Source organism: Saccopteryx leptura, chromosome 7, assembly GCF_036850995.1.
Source record: "Saccopteryx leptura isolate mSacLep1 chromosome 7, mSacLep1_pri_phased_curated, whole genome shotgun sequence".
NCBI classification, from domain to species: domain Eukaryota; kingdom Metazoa; phylum Chordata; class Mammalia; order Chiroptera; family Emballonuridae; genus Saccopteryx; species Saccopteryx leptura.
Genome location: NC_089509.1, coordinates 20,917,829 through 20,941,148, shown reverse-complemented (window position 1 = coordinate 20,941,148; position 23,320 = coordinate 20,917,829). Strand labels below are relative to the sequence as shown.

The 23,320-nt window shown below is 37.0% G+C and overlaps 1 protein-coding gene across 1 annotated transcript in view; it reads right to left on the bottom strand.

Moving 5' to 3' along the window:
* Nucleotides 1–558: 558 nt before the first annotated feature.
* Nucleotides 559–23,320, bottom strand: part of THSD7B (thrombospondin type 1 domain containing 7B) — an 891,282-nt gene continuing 868,520 nt past the window's right edge. Inside the window, exons 21-27 of the mRNA XM_066346150.1 lie at nt 22,980–23,139; nt 21,308–21,481; nt 21,112–21,207; nt 18,783–18,865; nt 17,025–17,217; nt 13,527–13,614; nt 559–1,624 (exon numbers count right to left, since the gene is read on the bottom strand). Of these exons, the coding sequence (XP_066202247.1) occupies nt 1,543–1,624; nt 13,527–13,614; nt 17,025–17,217; nt 18,783–18,865; nt 21,112–21,207; nt 21,308–21,481; nt 22,980–23,139 (876 nt within the window). The 3' untranslated portion in view covers nt 559–1,542. The remainder of the gene's footprint in view (nt 1,625–13,526; nt 13,615–17,024; nt 17,218–18,782; nt 18,866–21,111; nt 21,208–21,307; nt 21,482–22,979; nt 23,140–23,320) is intronic.

Below are 23,320 nucleotides of genomic sequence, written 5' to 3'. Positions count from 1 at the left end.
TTGTTTCCTCAACCACTATTCACAGAAGATACTATCATTTTCTCTTTTGTGTTAACCATTTAAGTGTTAAATGGTTAACAGAAGCCACAATATAAACACAAACATCTTCTCTCTGGCTCATTGCATCACATTTCTAACATTTCTATTTTCTGAGGTCTCTCAGATCATTTATATATCATCAGTTGCCTTATAGATGTTTGTTCTAATATTGACTGAGCTTTAAATACTCCTTAAAAGCTATGACATGTAATGATGGCTGACTCTATTCCATAGTATACTACTTAGTGTTGAGAATGTGGGGGAAGGTGTCTTTTTTCTGTCAATGTTTTCAATTGTCAACCTCTAAAACAGTGACACTGGGAAATGGTTATTAAAACTCTTTTGTCAAAGCAAGGGCACTTCAGAGATAAATAAATCTAGAACAGTCCATTTCTCAGTCTCTTGAACACTTTATTTGTTATAAATACAAGTCAATACCACAAGATGGCACCTTCTTACTTTCCACATCTACGATTACAAACAATTATCTTCATAAAATGGTTTCAGCTTTTGAATGTGGTTTAGATATTATTGAAACCTTATAAAAGCAAAACTTGCTATAAACAGGATTGGAATTTGATGTGTATTAAATAAGGTCAGATAATTAAATTCAAAAAAAGAATTTATAAATATTCAGATAAGAAAATTGAAATTACAAAAGCAGAGTTTGTCATCATTAAACTGAATTACAACTGTGTGATTAATTCTATATCCACATTGATAAGTTTTTGTTAAAATACAGTTTTAGTAATGAAATAAAAGACCTCATTCTCCAATATAACCACCTATTTCATTTGTACTCCTAACATTCAGTACATATTCCATTTAGAAAGCACCTAGCTTTTATCTAGTTCATCAATTATGCACACTCCATTTTTTTCAAAAGATGCAATCCACGAATTCCATCATCCCCTGGCTACAAAACAAAATACATTATTTAAAGGTAAAAACTCAGAGTTTCTGACATGGCAACCCATTCTCTCTCTCTCTCTGCGTTCATGAAAATAGGTGATCCAATTTGAGTCTCTGAACTAATGTAAACCCTAGAAGACTCAGTGCTGAAATATGAGAAGAATAAAGACTTGCACTAATATAGTGCATAACAATTCAGTGTCAGACTCGTCATTTACAGTGAATGCCTGGATTGGACTTTGCTCCAGATTGTCATCATGCTGCTGAAGAGAAAGTTTACTCAAGTCTGTGAGAATTTCATCATGTTTTCTTCCTCCCATTTCCAAACAGGAGGAGCAAGGTTTTCAGGTCCCTTAGGAAAATCAAAAAATTAAACACTCACACCCACAAACAACTTGAAATCAATATGGCAGACCAAATAATATTTGACTCCATGTCCAAATGAAGTTGAGGCAATATTACTTTTGCAATATTTGTATTCTGCCTGATATATCACACTGTGAGATTCCTCAAAAAACTGAGAAGTCTGGGAGCTACAAAAGAGAAAGCAGTTAAGGCAGTTGATGTCTACATTTGGATTTCTTTTTCAGGTTACATGTCTAAGTCTCCATCGTAGGCTAAGGTCAGAGGCTTCTGTTGGGGAGGTGTGCTTTTATGTGGTTTTGGCTTCTTGCTGCAAAGGGAAAAGAATTCCTGAGATGAATAAAGTTCACAAACTCTATTTCATCTGCCAAAGACAATTGTAAGGTTTAGACATTCAAGCGGTTTAATGACAAAGATTATTTTCTCTGAACTTGTGGTTTTCTTACTTGCATACTTTAATGCTATTTTTAGGAGATGCCATTGTGCTTTCAAAATGTTAAAATGGTTTAGTGGAAACAATGAATTTGTAGAGGGCTACTTTCCTTTCTTGTTCTTGTTTATAACTTAGTAATGTGAGCATCTACTCCTCACTAATTCCTAAGCTACTGCAACCTTCACATCACAGATGTTTGACATCAGAAGCCGCTAGAGTAGCTAGATTCTGGTGCCTTACCGTGGTCTTGTTTTTAAGTAAACACACTCTGCTCTAGCCTGAAACCTGAATTTGAGCTGCCAAGTCACCAGAATATGTCAGGAAAATTAAACTGAGTCTACCCTATGCAAAGTTATTTTTACTTGGTCTGTTTTTTGCTTTTTTAGATTTTATTAAATAATTTATTTTAGAGAGAGAGGAAGGGAGAGAGAGAGAGAGAGAGAGAGAGAGAGAGAGAGAGAAAGAAAGACAGGAACATGGATCTGTTTCTGTATGTGCCCTGACTGGAGATAAATCCAACAACCTCAGTGCTTCAGTACAATGTTCCAACCAACAGAGCTATCAGGCCAGGGCTCACCTGGTCTGTTTTACTTGAGCCTAACAAGTTGCCAGGTCAGGGAGGGTTAATATACTTTCTCACAGATAGAGAAGCTAAAAATCTGTATTCCCAGAACTGGGGCAAAATATCCTCCCTTACACTCTTTGATCCTTAGTAGATTAAATCTCAATTCATGTTTATGAATATTTATAGTTTAAATTATGCCACACGCTGTCCCACCATCCTGCCTCCCTTCCTCGCCAATGTCTTTGTTTCGCTCTGCCTCTAGAGTCCAGCTCTCTTTTGAGTTATCCTCCCTAACAGGGAGCCAGCTCACTCACTGCCTTCAAATTTCTATACTATTTATTTTACAATAATACCTATTATTAATTAGATGCATATTTAGTGCCAAGTTCTTTGATGGGCATTTTACATAATATTTCAATAAATCCCAGAACAACCCTGAGAGGTAGGCATTAGAATAATTGCTACTTTATAGAGCAGGATGAGAGAGGTTATTATCCTCCCCCAAGCTGCTGAGGGAGTGGCAGTGCCAGGATTCTAAGCAGGTCTAACAGCCAGACCCATGTGTTTAACCTCTTCAGCACTTCCCGTGCCTCTTCGCATGCCAGTAGTTAGGCACTTGGTAGAAACAACTTTCTTGTTCATCTATATGAATTAACTTTTATAGTCTGAGTGAATTTAAATTAAAAAACATTTTAATGTGTATAATTTAGTGACATTTAGGACATTCACAATGCAGTGTAAACATCCACACCCATCTAGTCCAAGAATATTTTCATCACCTCAAAGGGAATCTTTGCCCACTAAGCAGTCTCTCCCATTCCCTGCCCCGCCTGCCCAGCAACCACTCACCAGCTCTCTGCCTCTATGGGTTTGCTGCTGTGGATATTTCACACAAATGGAATTACACTGTATGTGGACTTCTGTGATGGTTAAAATGGAGAATTTTATATGTGAACTTCACCACAGTTTAAAAATGTTAGATAAAATTAAAATAGTTGTAGGGAGAATGTCCTAGTATAAAATGTTCATGTTCAAATTTTAAAAAAAATATATTTTTTAGGTTTGATGTATAAAGCAAATTATAGGAGCTAAAGAGGTAAATTAGAATGATTAAAAGTAGACTATAAAAGGAACCATGGCCCTATCACTGCCCCCACCCTGGCATGCAATGGGTGCTCAGTGACCTCTCCTCTTTTTTTTTCAATTACAGTTGACATACAGTATTACTCAGTTTCAACTGTACAACATAATGATAAGGTATTTCTATAACTTGCAAATCAATCTCCCTGATAACTCTAGTACTCATTTGACACCATACATAGTTGTTATGATATCATTGACTATATTTCCTATGCTGTACTTTATATCCCTGGGACTATTTTCATAACTGCCAATTTGTACCTCTTAATCACTTCACTTTTGTCAGCCTCCATGTGTTTGTTTCTATGTATTAGGTAGAGTCAGAGGTGGATTAAGGTCAGTTGAGATCCCAGGTACAGAAGAAAACATTGGGCCTCTCTGATTCTTTTGCAGATCTCAAAATGGCAGCCCAAGGTCTTCGAGAGGCCCTGATGGGCTGATGTCATAAACCAGCACGGCTAGTAATTCCAGGTCCCAGAAAAGAGGATGGGATCGGAAGGCATCTGCAATGCTGATGGCAAGATCAGAGCTGAACATTACTTTTAAAGTCTATTTTATCTGATATAAACATTACTATCACTGCTTTTATAAAATTTCCATTTGCATAAAATATATTTTTCTATCTCTTTACTTTCATCTGATGTTTATTTTTTTTATCTGAAATGGGTCTCTTGTAGGCAGTCTATATATAGATATTGTTCTTTTTTTTTTTTTTTTTTCCTGAAGCTGGAAATGGGGAGAGACAGTCAGACAGACTCCCGCATGCACCCAACCGGGATCCACCTGGCACGCCCACCAGGGGCGACGCTCTGCCCACCAGGGGGCGATGCTCTGTCCCTCCGGGGCGTCACTCTGCCGCGACCAGAGCCACTCTAGCGCCTGGGTCAGAGGCCAAGGAGCCATCCCCAGCGCCCGGGCCATCTTTGCTCCAATGGAGCCTTGGCTGTGGGAGGGGAGGAGAGAGCCAGAGAGGAAGGAAGGGGGGGGTGGAGAAGCAAATGGGCGCTTCTCCTCTGTGCCCTGGCCGGGAATCGAACCCGGGTCCCCCGCACGCCAGGCCGACGCTCTACCGCTGAGCCAACCGGCCAGGGCCTAGATATTGTTCTTTATGCATTGAGTCACTCTATGTCTTTTCATTGGAGCATTTAGTCTATTTACATTTAAATTAATTATTGGTAGGTATGTGATTACTGACATTGTTTTATGATTGATTTTGTAGTTCTTCTCTGTTGCTTTCTCATTCTCATGCTTTCTTCTTTAGTATGTCAATGACTTCCTAAGTGTTTTGTTTTTGGTTTTTTTCTTGTGAGTTAGTTGTAAATTTTTGATTTATGGTCACGGTATGCCTCATATATACTGGTCTCTTAAGTTCAAACATATTCTAAAATTTCTACAATTTTTCTCAACCTCTTCTATCTTTGTTTTTATCATTATTTGTTTTGTGGTGTGTTTGTTTTTGTATATCCCTTAATTTATTATTGTAATTTTATATGGTCTTCCTATTTTTTCCTTTTAACATTTGTATTTGTTTTATAGTTGGTTGATCCACTGCTTTTATCAATCATTTGCCTCTTACGTGCAAATTTTTTCTTTTCTATTTTCTTACTAATATTTTTTATTTTTTTATTTATTTTTTAAAATATATATTTTTTTATTTATTCATTTTAGAGAGGAGAGAAAGATAGACAGACAGAAAGGAGGAGCAGGAAGCATTAACTCCCATATGTGCCTTGATCAGGCAAACCCAGGGTTTTGAACGGGCGACCTCAGTGTTTCCAGGTCAACACTTTATCCACTGCGCCACCACAGATCAGGCTTTATTTTCTTTTTAAAGGAGTCTCTTTATCATTTCTTTTTTAAAAAATATTTATTTTATTGATCTTTGAGAGAGGAAAAGATAGAGCAGAAAAGAGAGAAGAGCATCTGTTCCTGTATGTGGCCTGACTGGGGATAGAACTGGCAACCTCTATACTTTGGGATGATGCTCTAACCAACCTAGCTATCTGGTCAGGGTTTATCATTTCTTATAGTACTGGGTTAGTGGTGATGAACTTCTTTGTCTTTTACTTGTCTGGAACATTCTCTTTTTCCCCTTCAAATCTAAATGATAGCCTTGCTGAGCAGAGTGACGTTGGTTCTAGGTCTTTGCCTTTCATCACTGAATATTTTATGCCAATTCCTTGGGGCCGCAAAGTTTCTGTTGAGAAATAAGCTGATATTCTATGAGATCTCCCTTGTCCATGACTGACTGCTGTTCTCTTGCTGCTTTTAAGTTTTTCTCTGTTTTTAACCATTGACATTTTAATTATGATGTGTCTTTGTTTAGGCCTCTTTGGATTCATCTTGTTTGGGACTCTTTCACTTCCTGAACTTATAGGTATGTTTTTTTTTGCCAGGTTAGGAAAGTTCCAGTCATTATAATTTTAAATAGATTTTTAATCTGGTACTCCATGATGTGAATGCTGGCATGTTGGTGGTGTCCCAGAGGTCCTTTAAACTCTTTTAACTTTTAAAAAAATTGTTTTTGCTGTTCTGATTGGGTACTTTATACTGTCTTATCTTACAAATCCCTGATTTAATCCTCTGCTTCATCTAATCTGCTGTTAACTCCTTCTAAGGTAGTCTTCATTTCAGTTATTGTACTTTTCATTCCTGACTCATTCTTCTTTTATGTTTTCTATATCTTTGTTAAAGTTTTTATTGAGTTTATCTATTCCCCCTCAGTTTATTAAGCATACTTACAACCAGTGCTTTGAATTCTGTATCTGATAGGTTGCTTGACTCCATTTTATTTAGGGTATTTTTTTTTAGTTTTATCCCATTCTTTATTTAATTTTTTATTTATAAAATTAAATTTAATCGGGTGACATTGACCAATAGGAGTACATAGGATTCAAGTAAATATTTCTATTGCATTTGAACTGTTGATTGTGTTGTGTGCCCATCACTCAAAGTCAAATTTTCTGTCACTGTATACTTATCCCTTTTTACTTCCCTCCTCCCCAGCCTCCACCATCAGTAATCACTCTCAGTTTTATATCCCACCTATGTGTGAAATCATATAGTTCTTAATTTTTTCTGATTTACTTATTTCACTTAGTATAATGCTATTAAGGTCCATCCATGTTGTCATAAGTGGCAATATGGCATGATTTCTTATGGCTGAGTAGTATTCCATTGTATCTATGTACCACATCTTCTGTCCTATTCTTTATTTTGAGACATGTTTGTCTCACCACTTTGTCTGCCTCTTTGTGTTTATTTCTATGTGTTAGGTATATCGGCTACATCTCCCAGTCTTGGCAGAGTGATAGTAGGTGTCCTGTGGATGCCAGTGCTGCATTCTTGGTCACCGGAGTCTGGTGTTCCAGGATTATCCCTTGTGTGTACTTTTCCATGGTAGTGGAGACTTGACTGCTGCTAACATGTTAATGGGTGGGATTGAGGACTGACTGAACTATAGTGAACAAGATGCTGTGTGAAGGTGACACCATTCAGATGGGTCTGCTCTAGCAGGGCTCTGATTTCTGCTGAGTCCACACTGGGGACTCGACACCAGGTATGTTGGTACTGGGCTTTCTTAAGAGGTACTCTGGTTTAGGCCATAATCAGCCATGGTATGTGCCCAGCCTGGGTCTATGTAGTAGAAGTTAAAAGGTCATCTGCGGTTGGTTGCCACCTATCCTGGGTTTGGAGGTGCTTGGGAGATGCTATTCTGTGAACCAAGGCAGGTTGCCACTAGTGCTAGTGTTGAGTCCACTTCACAAGAGGTACAGTACATGCCCAGGCCAACTGCAGCTTGTCTGGAGGTTTTGGACCTTTGAGAGATTTTAGGAAAGTCAGCAGCACAAGCTGAGACAGTCCACTTGTGTGAAAAAGCCCTTAAAAGTGGTGCAGGCCAGCCTTGATGTGCTTCCTCTGTATATCTTTAGTTATAGGACATTTGTTCAGTTACTTTTCAGATGATTCTCAATGATAGTTGTTCTATAATTTAGTTGTAATTCTAACGTGGTTGTGGCATGATGTGAGCACAGTATTTACCTATTCTGACATCTTTTTTATTTATTTTTTTATTTTTTCGAACTGGAAACGGGGAGGCAGTCAGACAGACTCCCGCATGCGCCCGACCGGGATCCACCCGGCATGCTCACCAGGGGGAGATGTTCTGCCCCTCTGGGGTGTCGCTCTGTTGCATCCAGAGACACTCTAGCACCTGAGGCAGAGGCCACAGAGCCATCCCCAGTGCCCGGGCCATCTTTGCTCCAATGGAGCCTTGGCTGCAGGAGGGGAAGAGAGAGACAGAGAGGAAGGAGAGGGGGAAGGGTGGAGAAGCAGATGGGCGCTTCTCCTGTGTGCCCTGGCCGGGAATTGAACCCGGGACTCCTGCACGCCAGGCCAACACTCTGCCGCTGAGCCAACCGGCCACGGCCTATTCTGACATCTTAACCCCAAATCTGCAGAAGATTTGTCTTTAGAGGCCCCTGCTCCCTTTCATTTCTCCCTTACAGATATTCATTATTCCTTTAAAATTAAATTTTTTATACATATTTTACCTCAGTTTTGGTATCAGAAAAGGTATGTTTACCTCACTCACTACATTAGGACCCACAAATGCCTAGTACATAGGCCACCACTGATCCTCTAATTCATCACACAACCTTAGCTGTGAGAGATAATAGACTGACACACTTAAAGTGACCTCTCTCATGATCATTTGCATCTTAGCAAAATATAAAGGTATTCAGCCAGAAAAGTGATCTCATTATGAACTGACAGGCAAGATGCTAGCACTTCTTAGCACTACTGAATTCAAGCCACAAAAAACTCATCACCAGGCCAGTGGAGATTAAATAGTTTGATGAAAGCCAGAAAATGTCATTTGTTTAAGCAGTTATTCCTGAACACTGACCCTCTGGTAGTGGGGACACCACTCTCAAACTTTGGCAGAATAAGAGTCAATTTACTGAGTTGTGCTGAGCAAGGAAGAATGGATGTCATTATCTGGAGTAACTTGCAGATACTATATCTAGATTAACTACAAGCTCATCTAGTGGTCATCCCCATTAATTGCCTCATGGATCTTTATTGCCAGGGAAGCTGGGACATCAGCAATATTTCAAAACCTTCAAACACTAACAGCAGAGGTACAGAGTAGTATCTGAATGAAGTACTCTTTAGAAAGACTATTTTTCTATATTTTCACAAAACCATTTCTAAATTTTATAAAGTACACACCTAAGACTTGACATATTGTTGCAGTTGTCTTGTTCTAAGCTTTTATTTTGGAGAGAAAATATAAAATCTTTCAAACTGTCCCCCTTTAACTCTTTTGTAAGCTATTTAATAGAAGTAACTGCTGTGATAGTATCTATTTGGGTTCTTAGGTAGCTCATAGCTAAGGTTATATGCTATTTGTTTTGATATCAATTTGATCTTTTCTCAGGTCTGCAGCTTAATTTGCTTGGAAAACAAGGAGCCTCTAAACAATATTAAAGTGGTAGACACTGCATTCTTCCTAAAGAGAATTTAGGATTACTCAATGGAATGAAACTATGGAGACAGAAAACCAGTAGAAAGAGCATACACTCTGAGGCTAGGCAAACCTGGAGTAGATTTTACCAGGCTGATGACTTCAGGTGTATTATTTAACTTTTCTGAGGATGATAATAACAACATCTCTTTAGATTATTGTGAGGACTGAATAAGGCAATTTATATTGACATATAAATATTAGACATTTTCCTGACATTTGTCCTTAAAAATAATGGGAAATGCATTATTTGTTTTACATAACTACTAGTTTATCCATCTACTTACTCATTTGTACAATACAGAATTACCAAACTTATACTCTGAAAAATATGTCAATAAAATATAGTTATTACACCTTTTCCTCTCCCTCCCACAGTGTCCTTGGTTGGTAGAGGAGGAACATGTTTACACAAGTAACTACAATACCAGCATGGACAAGTTATTTGAGATTGTTTGATAAGGAAATATTGACATTTGAGATTTACTGGGAAAAACTTGAGGAATGTCAATAGCTAATAATGAAATAATTCATTCTAGATTAGTGAGATATAATGTATAAGCCATGAAAGCAGAAAAAGCCTCCTTGTGAAATTAGAAGGTACTATCCTAAGTGCTCTAAATAAGTTACTTGTCCCCCCCCCAAATTATCCTACAAAAAGAAGCTGTAGCCTTATATTCAGCCCTTTTAAATCTTTCATATTATGAGGAACTGTCTTTATAACACAGAAAGTTGTTTTTTAAATGGTTACTATTTACATACATATGTACATACAGGGGTCCTCTGGTTATGACAGTCTCGACATACAACATTTTGAGTTTATAATACTCACTCCCATAAAAAAGTAAAAAAAATTTGCCCTGGCCGGTTGGCTCAGTGGTAGAGCTTTGGCCCAGTGTCTGGAAGTCCCAGGTTCAATTCCTGGCCAGGGCACACAGGAGAAGTGCCCATCTGCTTCTCCACCCTTCCCCCTCTCCTTCCTCTCTGTCTCTCTCTTCCCCTCCCGCAGCCAAAGATCCATTGGAGCAAAGTTGGCCCTGGTGCTGAGGATGGCTCCATGGCCTCCACCTCAGATGCTAGAATGGCTTCGGTTTCAAAGGAGCAATGCCCCAGATGGGCAGAGCATCACCCCTAGTGGGCTTGCCTGGTGGATCCCAATCAGGCACATGCAGGAGTCTGTCTCTCTGCCTCCCCGCTTCTCACTTCAGAAACATACAAAAAAAAAAAAACCTTAAGAAAATTGAGACATGAGTGTTTTGGCTTACAACATTAGCATCATACTTACAGATATGTGGGCAAACTAGTTTGGTTGTACGTGGCCAAAGAATACACAGTACAGTGTACAGAACAGTATATTTATATTCTTTTCCTTTTTCTGTGAGTCAGTTGTGTTTTTATATCCTAGATTATGATTTTACACCTGTGTTAGGATAGGTAAGTGATTTAGGCTAGGGAGTGTTTCAACTTACATCAAAATTTGGGTTATGTCAATGTCGTAAGAACAGAACAGTGTTGTAACCCAAGGACCCCTGTATATACAAACACACACATACACACAGACACATACACACATTTGCACAGTACAAATAAAATGGCCATATTCCCTAATATATGTGAATAGGTACTTGGGTCTTGGGATTAAACTTCTGAGATAACAACACAAACTGAAAGGAGTGCTATATCTCAAACCATCTGAATGAAAAGAAATACACTCAACTTGAAAAACTGAATTTGACTATGGAATGGGAAACTACAATAATGATGAAGTGTCTGATTGGAAAGATATATGCTAACTTTAAATAAAAGTTATGAAATTAGATAAAATTATATTTTAATAAAAATGAAATAATATATAATGTAGGATTATTGATGCAAAGTTATAACTAAGTACATTGGTTAAATACTATAGTAGAAAATTTACTATGTCATCAAAATAAAAAGTTTATTAATTAAATATTTTTCTTTTGTAAATAAATTTTCTTCAATAATAAAACAAGGACTTAAGTATATTTGAGAATATACAGTCCATCAGACTTTCCAGAGCATAGGATAATAGTAGAAGATAAAATTGAAAGAGTGGTTTGGGCTCAAATTGTGGAAGATTTGGTTGACTGGCTTGATAAGCCAAATCATAACATTCATTTTGCTTTCATGGGAAGTCACAGTTGGTGTCTGAGTAGGAGAGAGGCTGACCACCTCACTAAATTTTAGGAACATTAATCTGGCTGCAGACTGGAGAAAGGAGAATTTGTAATGGGTCTAAATATGGTGATACTGTGTTACTTCCCAAAGAGGGATGATCAAGACCAGGCACTGAAGATGAAAAAAAAATAGATATGAAAAATAGTGAATATAAATATTTATGTAATTTTATCACTGAAAATTGAAAGAAAATTCCACTGATATTTTTTATGTTAAACATCTCCAGAAAATTGTTTGTTATTGGAATTCAGTGATGTACCTGATTAATCCCCACAACCTACAGTCATGGAGGCAAGGACTCAGTAAATATTTATTTATTTTTTATTTATTTTATTTTATTTTATTTTTTTGTATTTTTCTGAAGCTGGAAACAGGGAGAGACAGACAGACTCCCGCATGTGCCCGACCGGGATCCACCCGGCACGCCCACCAGGAGGCGACGCTCTGCCCACCAGGGGGCGATGCTCTGCCCCTCCGGGCGTCGCTCTGCCGCAACCAGAGCCACTCTAGCGCCTGGGGCAGAGGCCAAGGAGCCATCCCCAGCACCCGGGCCATCTCTGCTCCAGTGGAGCCTCGCTGCAGGAGGGGAAGAGAGACAGAGAGGAAGGAGAGGGGGAGAGGTGGAGAGGCAGATGGGCGCCTCTCCTGTGTGCCCTGGCTGGGAATCGAACCCGGGACCACTGGACTCCAGGCCAATGCTCTACCACTGAGCCAACCGGCCAGGGCCCAGTAAATATTTATAACTGAAGAAATGGATTAAGGGTACAGTTTTAAGTTGGAGGAAATGAAGAAACATAAAAAGGCAAACTATGAGCATTACTAAATGTTAATTTTAGATCTCCTAAATATTCGAGGGAAGTAGGAGCCATAGAATCTGGAATTGTAAATGTAGCTATTAATAACTAGAACACATTCAAGCTTTCAAAGACTAGTAGATTGTCTAATTATTTTATACTTTATTAGTCCATTGCTTGAAGAGCAATTTCTTATTTGTCAAACCTCCTGTTTTTTTTTTGTTGTTGTTTTTTGCTGCAATTTAAAACTCGCCTCTTTTTCTAATCTTTTCTGAGGGTGAATACTTGCTATCACTGAACTTCATATAAGGCTTTCAACTTCACCTTTGTTCATTAAAACAGAATCTAGGAAATACTTACAAAATTTATCAATTCAAATATTTATAACTAGCTAAATAATTAAATTATAGTGTGAATGATTAACATAGGGAATTACTTTTTACTACAACCCTATGAAAGGAAAAATAAGTTGAAGAGGAATCCAATTTCTAGAAATTCAATTTCTATCACTATAGGTAGTAAAAAAAAATTAAAGTCATCTTTTTTCTTCTCTTACTTTTGCTGACCAAGAGCAAAGGTGTAAGAAGATGGAGAGCCCTGGAAACCAAATTTGAGGCTAAATTACAAAAGCTGGACTTGAATTGAGAATGAAACTGAGATGGAAATTTTCAAGGAAATGGTGTATGAATCAGCTGATGATTCTCAATTTGGAGAAAAAAGTAAAGTGACACTGATCTCATGAAAATAATAAAAATAAACCTTTAAAAATTATGCTTAGAAAACTAATAAAATATTTACTTGAAAATATCTATTTACTTCTACCTAGTTTCAAGAGAAGCTCATCAACTAAAATATATTTTATACAAAAATTTGATCATCCTTTTCTGAGAATAAATTTTCAGGAACTAGTAACTTACAAAGTGGGGTTCCTGGAATTGACAAATTCTCTCAAATAGTTTATTGATATAAATACTGGGATCTACAATTAAAAGGTACCAACAGGTTGTTTGAACTAACTGGTCCCTCTAACCTAACTGGTAAAAATAGAAAAATGTAAGAACAATACTTAAGAACTAGAATTATCTAGAGTAATTGTTCTCAGATTTAGCTGCATATTAGTATTACTTGGGGTACTTTTATACACATAGATGACCTGGCTACACATAAACCTAATGAAAGAAAAATCTCTGGGACTGGGACCCACACAGCAGTCCCCTGGAGGTGTCAGGAGATGAAAGTTAAAACAGCTGCCAGCTGAAACTGACTGATTCAAATCAAAATGCTAAAATGAGAAAGTCCTGAACAATGCTCGCTCTCATGTACTTTCTGATGTTATTTGAAAATCAAATAAAAGAATGTTATTTCAAAAGAGAACAGTAAAGATAATGATCTCTCATTCCAACTACCAGTATTCAACAATTTTACTGTTTGTGATCATTTGTGGGTTCAAGTGTCCTATTATAAAGGCCATTGATCCTGACATGTTTCTTTTTAGGATAACACAATACATATAAAAACATGGAGCAAGAACTAATAATTAGTACTTACCAAACAAGGTAGGAAGTAAAGACTAGCAAAATCATGATAAGAAAACCACCACCTGAAACACCATAAACCCACATTTTTACTCGGCCATCTGTTTAAAATAGAGATAAAACAACAAGCTTAGCATACAACATCTTTATTTTCTCATCTGAATTTATTTATTACTTATTTCTTATCTGAACTCTGAGTCTTCCATAAGTCATAAACAGAAATACTCCATTGTGACAGCTATCAAATATATGTTAGTCTATCAGAAATTTCACAGTGCTAAACAAACACTGACAATCACTACTTCATAAAATCTAACAGCTGGCCAAGCTCTCTTGATTTATTTTTGTGTATTATCTTACACATGTAATACAAAAGTATTGTAATACATGCTTTACCACATAAATAAACAAGGAAACAAACTATAGTTAAGAAACAACCCTGCATGCAAAGAAAATTATCATGATAATTTTTGTTGATTTTTCTTAAAGAATGTTGAGTGATAAAAAACTTAGTGACTAAATAAACTAATCTATTTACCAAATTACTGTAAAATTATAACCATGTGTGTAAAAATACACATTATTTTGGATTTGATATTTACTAGAGTTAAAGGAAAATATATTAGCTCAATAGTCTGATTAATTTTGTGACTTCTATTGTATTAGGAATAACTTGAGTGCATACATGTTTTTTCTTTATATGATAGAAATTTGACTTGTTTATTTAACTCCAGTGGTTTTTGCTTTATTTCTTGTGAGCATATAGTTAATTAAACTTAGAATTGGATGACAAAGGAACTTTATTTTTTTCGAAAGATACACACAGAAGGTTCACTATACTACATGAACGTAATTAACTGCAAGTCTAATAAACAGATATTAGCATCTTATTTTAAATGTTTTCATGGGATAAAAGAATCAGAATATGTTGTAAACAATATGTCTTTGGAATAAAATCATAATTACATTCAATTATATTATAATCACCTATAATAGTTTTTGTTTACAAGGCACTTTCAAGCCTCAGTCAGGTTTTAGAATGAGGTTTCAAAGTAGCAATGATATTTTTCTATGGTCAAAATCTTTTCAAAAAGTTTTGATTCTGATCTCTTTGAAACACTAATGATGAAATCCCCTAGGATGAGTTTTTTACATTGATAATTTTAAAAAGTCTCCCTGGGGTGAAAATGTCCCTTTAATCTTACTACCCCTAAATCTAACAGAGTTGAAGTTTTGGGAGAGTCCAGTGCCTTGAAAACTCCAGCAGAGAGGTATGTGACCTATGACTTTTAAGTATGTTAATTAAAAAAAAGGATATAACTTTTAATAATAACATAATGGATAAGGCCAAACTTCAAACTATAAAAAGGTATATACAAGTGGTGAAAAATACGTCTTCCTGCCACCCTCTCTCAGTCCCTGCCCCAGGAGCTATTATTACTCCTACCAGTTTCCTTGTGAATCAGTTCACACTTGTTTTTGCATATGCAAGCAAAATAAATATGGAGGCATATTTGTATGTACACACAAATATATACACAGCTTTTAAAAGACACAAATGATGCATATCATTTCCTTTCATTTGTACTCCTTTTCACTTAAAAATATATGTTAGAAAAATTTCAATTGTGGTTCATAAATGCCTATTTTATTTTTAAAAAATGTATCTATGATATACTGAATAATTGCATCATTTTTGTTTTCTCATTATTCTATTTATACACATTCATGTTGTTTCCACTCCTCTGCTATATAACCACAATCATGTAAGAAAAGCATTTATATATTTATTTTAGTATATGTGTATATATTTATATGATGAATTGCTAGGATAGAGATTTTAGGTCACAGTGTATGTTCTATATTACCTAAATGTTCTCCTAGAGGTTGATCGAATTTATACTCTCATCATGAAGACAAAAGTTATAACCTCTTTTCCTAGATTAATACAATACTGTGTGAATATATGTATGTATGTATATATATATATATATATACACATTTGTATATATACATATGCCTAGACACACATACATACACACATACCTAGACACAAACATTTATATTTATTTACATACATATTATTTATGCTTTACCTAGAACCCCAAAGGTTAAAGACATCAATTATGGATCTGAAGACTCATTTCTTTGGAAACTCATCCTAATTCTCTTCTGAAATATGGTCTACAAGCAACAAGTGAGCCTGGCTACATATCATTTATCCTTCAAAGTTAAATAAACTGCCAACTTAGTCACAACCTGAATAAGAGGTTTTTAAACAATTATGGCATACCCAGACCTATAGGGGAATCAAAAGTGAGTTAAGATATTGTGGTCATCCTTAAAGGTTTTGTGAGAAGTGTACATCAGGTTTCTCTCACCAGATAGGGTTCTTTGGGGTGGGGATCTGATTTTGCTTATTTAAGCACATCATCAAGGCACTTTTATTCTGGAAAAAGCTTAGAGTCTGTAAGGAAGTTCCCAGGGTATATATTGCTTGAGCGCTGTCTGTGTCTTCCCTCTCCCTGCCCCATCAGTTATGCCACTTTGCTCAGTCATTAGTAGCATTTCATTTCTTAGAAGAGGTATGTGTGATAGGCAGGGTATCTTGCTTTTATTTTCTGCCCACTTCACTAGGTGGGATGCAGAGACCAATGTTATGTAAAGGCTGTAATGACCTTCCTTTCAAACCTGGCTGTCACTTACTAGTTGTGTGACTTTGTTAAAATTCATTTGCATGGTAAATTTCAGACTCCTCATCTCTAAAATGAGAATAATAGCATCTCATTGGGTGGCAAGAACATAATGAGAAGATGCATGCAATATAAACAGCACAAAACCAAGAGATTAAAAGGATGCATTTAATAAATGTTTATTCCTGTGCTTAATAAGCACCAATTCCTGAGCCCTGCAGGCCTGACATGGGACTAATACCCAGACAGCCTGCAGGGTAGGTGACTCTACATTGATCTCACAGACGAGGAAACAGGTCCAGAGAGGTGAAGAACTTATACTCAATCACAAAACAGGCACATTCTGAGCCATGATGCGAACAGGGTCTGTCTGCCTTTGAAACTGATGCTCCCTATTGTTTCACCAGTGTTTCTCAAACCAGATAGGGTAAACGGACATGTCCTAAGGTATCTGCATGTTCCTGTGAACCTAGTCTACATTTTGCTCTTAATTTAAATTATGTACAAAATTCATAGTTGTAAAAGCATACACTGGTGCAGAAATAATTTACAATTATAAGATATTTTTAAAGGTTAACATTTTTGTTACTATAGTGTCTCGTAGACTAGGGTTGACAGACTTATCCTTAGCAATACATTGAAAAAAGATCGTACATTATCCAACACTCAAATTTGAGAAATCCTGAACTCGAAATAGTGCATCTTCACTTCTTTTTCCTTTCTTCCCTGCATCTTTGCAGCCATGAACATTGTTCACAATACGAACCCTAGTTCCCCATAAGAAAATTTACATTTCTTAACACATTACTGAAACACACCTGGATCAAGGGGTTGAAGAGACCATTCTTTAAAAATATCATGTATTTTTGAATTCACAGGTCTGTTTTTCCCAGCAAGATTTTTCACATGAGCTTTTTTATCCTCTGAGCCAGGTACTTTCATGCAGTAATCCAGAAAACCATTTGATCTCATTATCTCTGTATAACCCTTCTCACAACCACAGACTCCGCCCTACAACATAAAAATATATTTTTATGGCTACACAATGAATACTGCAGATAAGAAAATAATTTAAATGTTGGAATCACTTGATATTTGCTTATGTCATGGCAATTGAGGGATTTTCAGCAACTGACTTCCCAAAGACATGAGAATCCAGTAAGTAGTCCATCTTTCTGACTTCCAAAGTCAACCTTAAATAAATCACCAACTTTTTCTAATGGCTTACAATTCTTACACCTTCCAAATATCAATTACAATCATTTTGTCAATAGTGGGTGTTAACCACATCCTTTTCTCTCTCACAGAGATGTTTAAGGTATTTAATCAAATTATCCTTAACTTTTCCTCCCAGCTATTTCAGATTTCTGCCCTTGACAATGAGAAGCCAAGCAACAGGAATGAGGTACGTGTTTTCTCTGAGTTCTGTGTTCTTTGAGCTTTGTTGCTGCCCCAGATGCTGAATGCCTCTCTTCCCTGCTACTATTGATCAATAACTAGAATGACCTACTTTTCTGCTTGTAAACTTGGTTCTTCACTCAAGGAGGGCAACCCAAGGGGCAAAAAATAATGACTTCACCAAAAGTGCCCATGGAAAAGAAGAAAGCTGTTTAAGGAACATGACATAACTTTTTTAAAAACTACATTATCAGTGCCACTGATTAGAATACATTGCACATTTTGCATTATTTCCTGAGCTGTGGCAGATTGCATTAAGGGAGAAAAGGGAGAGAGAGTTCTGCTTAAAAATTTTATATGTGGGCCCTGGCCGGTTGGCTCAGTGGTAGAGCGTCAGCCTGGCATGCGGGAGTCCCGGGTTCGATTCCCCACCAGGGCACACAGGAGAAGTGCCCATCTGCTTCTCCACCCCTCCCCCTCTCCTTCCTCTCTGTCTCTCTCTTCCCCTCCGAGGCTCCATTCTGGGCGCTGAGGATGGCTCTGTGGCCTCTGCGTCAGGTGCTAGAATGGCTCTGGTTGCTGCAGAGAGATGCCCCAGATGGCCAGAGCATCCCCATTGCCCCCTGGTGGGCGTGCCGGGTAGATCCCGGTCAGGCGCATGCGGGAGTCTGTCTGACTGCCTCCCCGTTTCCAACTTATGAAAAATACAAAAAAAAAATTATATGTGTTTTTGTGTATACATAAATATATAATTTTTTATTTATAGGCATTTACTTAACTTATTTAAAGTGAACAAAAACTTACACTATAGTATTTGTAGTGCAGTTAATTTTACTAAATGACATTTAGCAAATATAAAAGTGCATTTATAATTTCAAAAATGTTCAGGTAGATGAAAGAGTAAATCAATGGAATATTTATTTATAACTAGAGCTCATATAAATTAGCTACCTGAAAAAATGATTTGCCTATAAACAGGTTTACAGAAAAAAAAAGACTGCTTGCCTTAATACCTGTCCCTGCAAAGAAATTCTTACTGTGATTATTCCTGCAAATGCCTCTAGATGGTATCGTGGGCACAGGGAACTGCCGCTGGGCTCTAGCAGACTAGAAAACATCCAACAGCATATGCGTAACAGTAATTAAAATACTGTAGGCGTCTTCGGCTAGTGACTCACCTGTGTACAGTAGGAGAAAGGTTTTCTGCAGGCCGGGTTACACTGTCGGATAGCAGCAGGACGTGCCTGAGGGGAGCAGCCTCCTACAAAGAAAATCCCACCATTGTTTGCAGATTTTTCTATGATGAACATTAAAAAACAGTTTTTTCCCCTCTCTGGTACTGGCCACTTTGTAATAATATTATTATTATTTTTTAAATCTATTTGCTGACCTGTGGCCCAGTCTTATTTTATTGATTACTCCAGGTGAATTGTTTGAGACAGGAGGCTCTGCCAACAGAAGCTATTTATAGTAGATTTTTTTATACCTGCTACTGACAATATGATTCTACCACATGGCTACGCTTGAGGGCAAAGTCTGTGAGTGCCAGCATCAGTAAAGGAATCTGTGAAATCTCAATTTAAGCTCAGGAGCATAAAATATATCTGCTCAAGACATTCTACATATAATTTCTTCCAGTTCTGGAATACCCCAACAGGCACCACACCAATTCCCAACAACCAAGTACTAAAAAAAGGCCATTAATCAATTTATAGGGCCAGAATATCCACTTTGGTAACATATTTCTATCAGGACACACACACACACACTGACCCCCACATATATTTTAAGAACAATGTAGAACCTCCAGGAGGGGCAATCATACACCTGACATGGTACTTATAGTACTTGACACAGTATTTAACAAATATGTTTGAGTTAGTGGATGAAATAATGCATCCACTATATGTTCTAAAAATCACTTACTTGCTTCCTGGATTCTAAGTAGTAAGCAAAGAAGTTGCATAATATTCAAGGGCAGTAGTAGTTAAACCTTATTTATAGTATTGGTTGCATTTATAGACTGTAGTCTTTGCCTTAATATAATTATTAACCAGTTACAATTTGATTTTGTAGCTAGCAAAAAGCTTTGTGCGTAAGGAAGTGTAGACTGAGAACAGTCAGATCTACACTCTTCCTGAAGATGAACCAGCCAAGTCCTCAGTTACTTGGAATAAAAAATCACACACACACACACACACACACACACACACACACACTCTAGAATTAGCACGTTGGTGTGAAGTTATTAATTTGGGCATTAGTGGCAATAACCATACTTTCCTGTTGCTACCAATTGTGTTTTTCACTTTCTAAACCAGTGATGTTCTAAGTGCAGTGTGTGGACCCCTGCAGGAGAGGATCTCTTGGGAACTGAGAAGAAAATATTTGAATGCACAGAGTTTATACAACATTTTTGTTTAAATTTTAAGAATGGAATGAAGCTCTAATAACAGTTAGCAGGTGGTAGTAGTAACCTGAGCTCATTCACCAGATGTCCACGAGTATTTTATGCATGAAGTACTCCATGCAGAGAATTTGATAGGGTAACCCACACCACTTTAACTCTCATATCGCAGAGTATACATGATGCTTTCTGTGTTCCTTGTCAGGTTGATTTACCATATATTTTGTTTTAACAACTTACAAAATGTACAATAAGCTTAAAATAAATTATTTTATGACTAAACTATGGATTAGAGGGAATAGCAATGATGCAAAAACAAACACACAAGGAGAAGACAAAGTTGACAATTCTGGTCCTATGGAAGAATAGAAATTCTTCCTAAAATGAGTTATTTGTTAGACCAGTAATAAGTTAAAAGAATAGCAATTTAATTTCCTCCAATAAAAGGCATAAAATCCTTTAAAATTATTGAGCTTATTTGTAAATCGAATTGTAACCACCATCATAACAAAGAACATTTTTCTCAGTTTATATTTAGATATTAAATAATAATCACGACTAGCACAATCTTCAAAAACTAGGCTTCTATTGAATAAATATAAGCAACTATAATTTGCATCAAATTTTTGAAGCATTAACAAATATCCAAATATTTTGTATATCCTAATAAACTCTTTTATTTCTATTTCTCTGTTTTATTATAATATAATATATAAGCATATAATATGGTATCTAAGTATGTATATATGTTGAGTTAAGCCCTCAAAAACTTTTCACTAAGAAGGTACATAATTTAAAATTTCAGAGACCATTGTTTTAAGCCGGAATCTGTCTTTTTCAATCTTTTTCTCAGTTTATGATATTTAAGAAAATTTTATTGTGTTTCAGGTTATTTCTTTAAGTTGTCTGATCTATTTGATCTTGAAATAAAATTGTTTGCTTTCTGAGATGCAAAGGTTTAATGACAATTTGACAAGAAGATCATCTAAAGCCATCTGTCCAGTTTTTCCTTGCTTATAATTCGTAAGCTAATTCTCCTTATAAACAGCAACATTCTGAGATCGTTTGCAAGTACCCACATGAAACTTAGGTAGGCATACCTGTTACATTAATGCCATCTGAACGTTGGCACCATACGGTTCGTTCATTATTGTTCCAAAGACTTGCTTTCCATGTGTACTGATAACATTTGCCTCCTGCAAGCAAATATGATAACAAGCAGTTCTATTACACCTGACACAAAATGAGAATAGGTTTAATCAATCAAAGGTGAGAGTTGAATAGTGCTCTTGGTACCTGTACAAGGACGTGTTTCCAGAATCTGCTGGGGGCAGCTGTCTTGGTTTTCAAAAGACTGAATTATAAATGTCCTTGACCTAGATTGGCGGCCCATAGTCTCAAAGCTTCTTCCATGGATGCAGGTTAATTCACATGTGCTCCATTCTGACCATTCCGTTAAGTGACAGTCTCCTGGATGATTGGACAGCACAAAGGGGGAAACAACATGGAAACTGGTACCTGACAACATTTTCACAGACAGCGTTCACATGAAATCTGTGGTGGTGGCACAGGGAGGGGGGTGGGTTCTAGATGCCATACATTCTATGTACCAATTTTCCAATTAGAAAGTACTCAGTACGATGAATTAATTTATGGTTTAATCTAGTTCAGGAAGAGAGTGCCAAAATGAGACTGGCATCACTTTGCTTCATTCATACCCATATCTAGAGAATGCTATGTGTCTACTAGTGATAATAAACTTTTTAAAAGGGAGATGAAAGAATGAAAGGAAGTTTTCAAAGAGTAGCATGATATCATAAAACTAATGTTCACAGAAACTATATAAAGAGAATAAGTTGGTCATTCAAATGGAATATCACTGAGCCTAAAGAATGTTGAATTTAATAAACTAAACACATATTTTTGTGTGTATATGTACATATGTATGTATATGTTTATTTACATGCACTTATATTTTACATGCCATACATAAGGATATATTAAAGTCACCTTAAACTTATGTCATAAACCCTAAATTATTAGAATTAAAATAAAGTCAAACATGTTATTTAACTAATAATGACCTTCACAATTATATACATAGAACATGACTGTTTGAAAGAGTGCTTTTTATAAACATACAGCCTTATTTGTCCACACCATGCCATCCCCCAGGTTCATCCACTCATGAATTCAGTCAACATTTTTTGAGTGCTGGCCAGTGTGCTGGGTGCTATCAGGTGAAGTATTAGTCATAGATTAACCATTGCACAAAGGGGTTAGACCATATGCCCTGGGTAAACCACCAGGGAAGTGATAGAGACAAGATTCTAACTTAGCTCTTTCATTTTCAAGTCTAGTATATATATTTTTTGTTGTTTGTTTGTTTTTTGTCTTGGCTACAGTGCCTCCATTGAAGCTGTAGATACATTTCAAATTTTTAACCACAATTAAAATAAATAAAAGTTAATTTAAAACTTCAGGTTTTTTGTTTGTTTGTTTGTTTTTGTATTTTTCCAAAGTTAGAAGCAGGGATACAGTCAGACTCCTGCATGTGCTGACCAGGATCCACCTGGCATGCCCACCAGGGGGCGATGCTCTGCCCATCTGGGGCATTGCTCCATTGTGGTCAGAGCCATTCTAGCGCCTGAGGTGGAGGCCATGGAGCCATCCTCAGCACCCGGGCCAACTTTGCTCCAATGGAGCCTTGGCTGTGGGAGGGGAAGAGAGAGATAGAGAGGAAAAAGGGGGAAGGGGGAAGAAGCAGATGTGTGCCTCTCCTGTATGCCCGAGCCTGGAATCGAACCCAGGACTTCCACACGCCAGGCCAATGCTCTACCGCTGAGCCAACCGGCCAGGGCCTAAAACTTCAGTTTTGATGAGATAGAGCTAATTTAGAAAAAATGAGGATACAAAATAAACAAGAAGATCACTGCAGAAAGCACTCCCAATGTTCAAAGTTGCATACCTGGGCAGGGCACAGAACACAGCTGTTTCAGGATGCTGTCCTGCAGGGGCATGTCTCTACACTGTGTATCATCTACACGCACAGCAGAGGTAGAGATGGAACCATTGTGGACCACACAGGAGAGGCTGCGGACCTGGACTCCTTCCCCACAGTCTCCACCCTGTGACAGGAAAGGATACTGTCAGAATTACCCAAGTAATTAGTGTCTCAGAGTTTTGATTCCTGTTACTTTTTGCTAAAATAAATAAGTAAGTAAGTAAATAAATAAATAAAGCCTAGTTGTATATTTCAGCAGCTTCCTCCTCTTGGGAGTTCTCTTTCAATTGTTGACAATAAAGCAT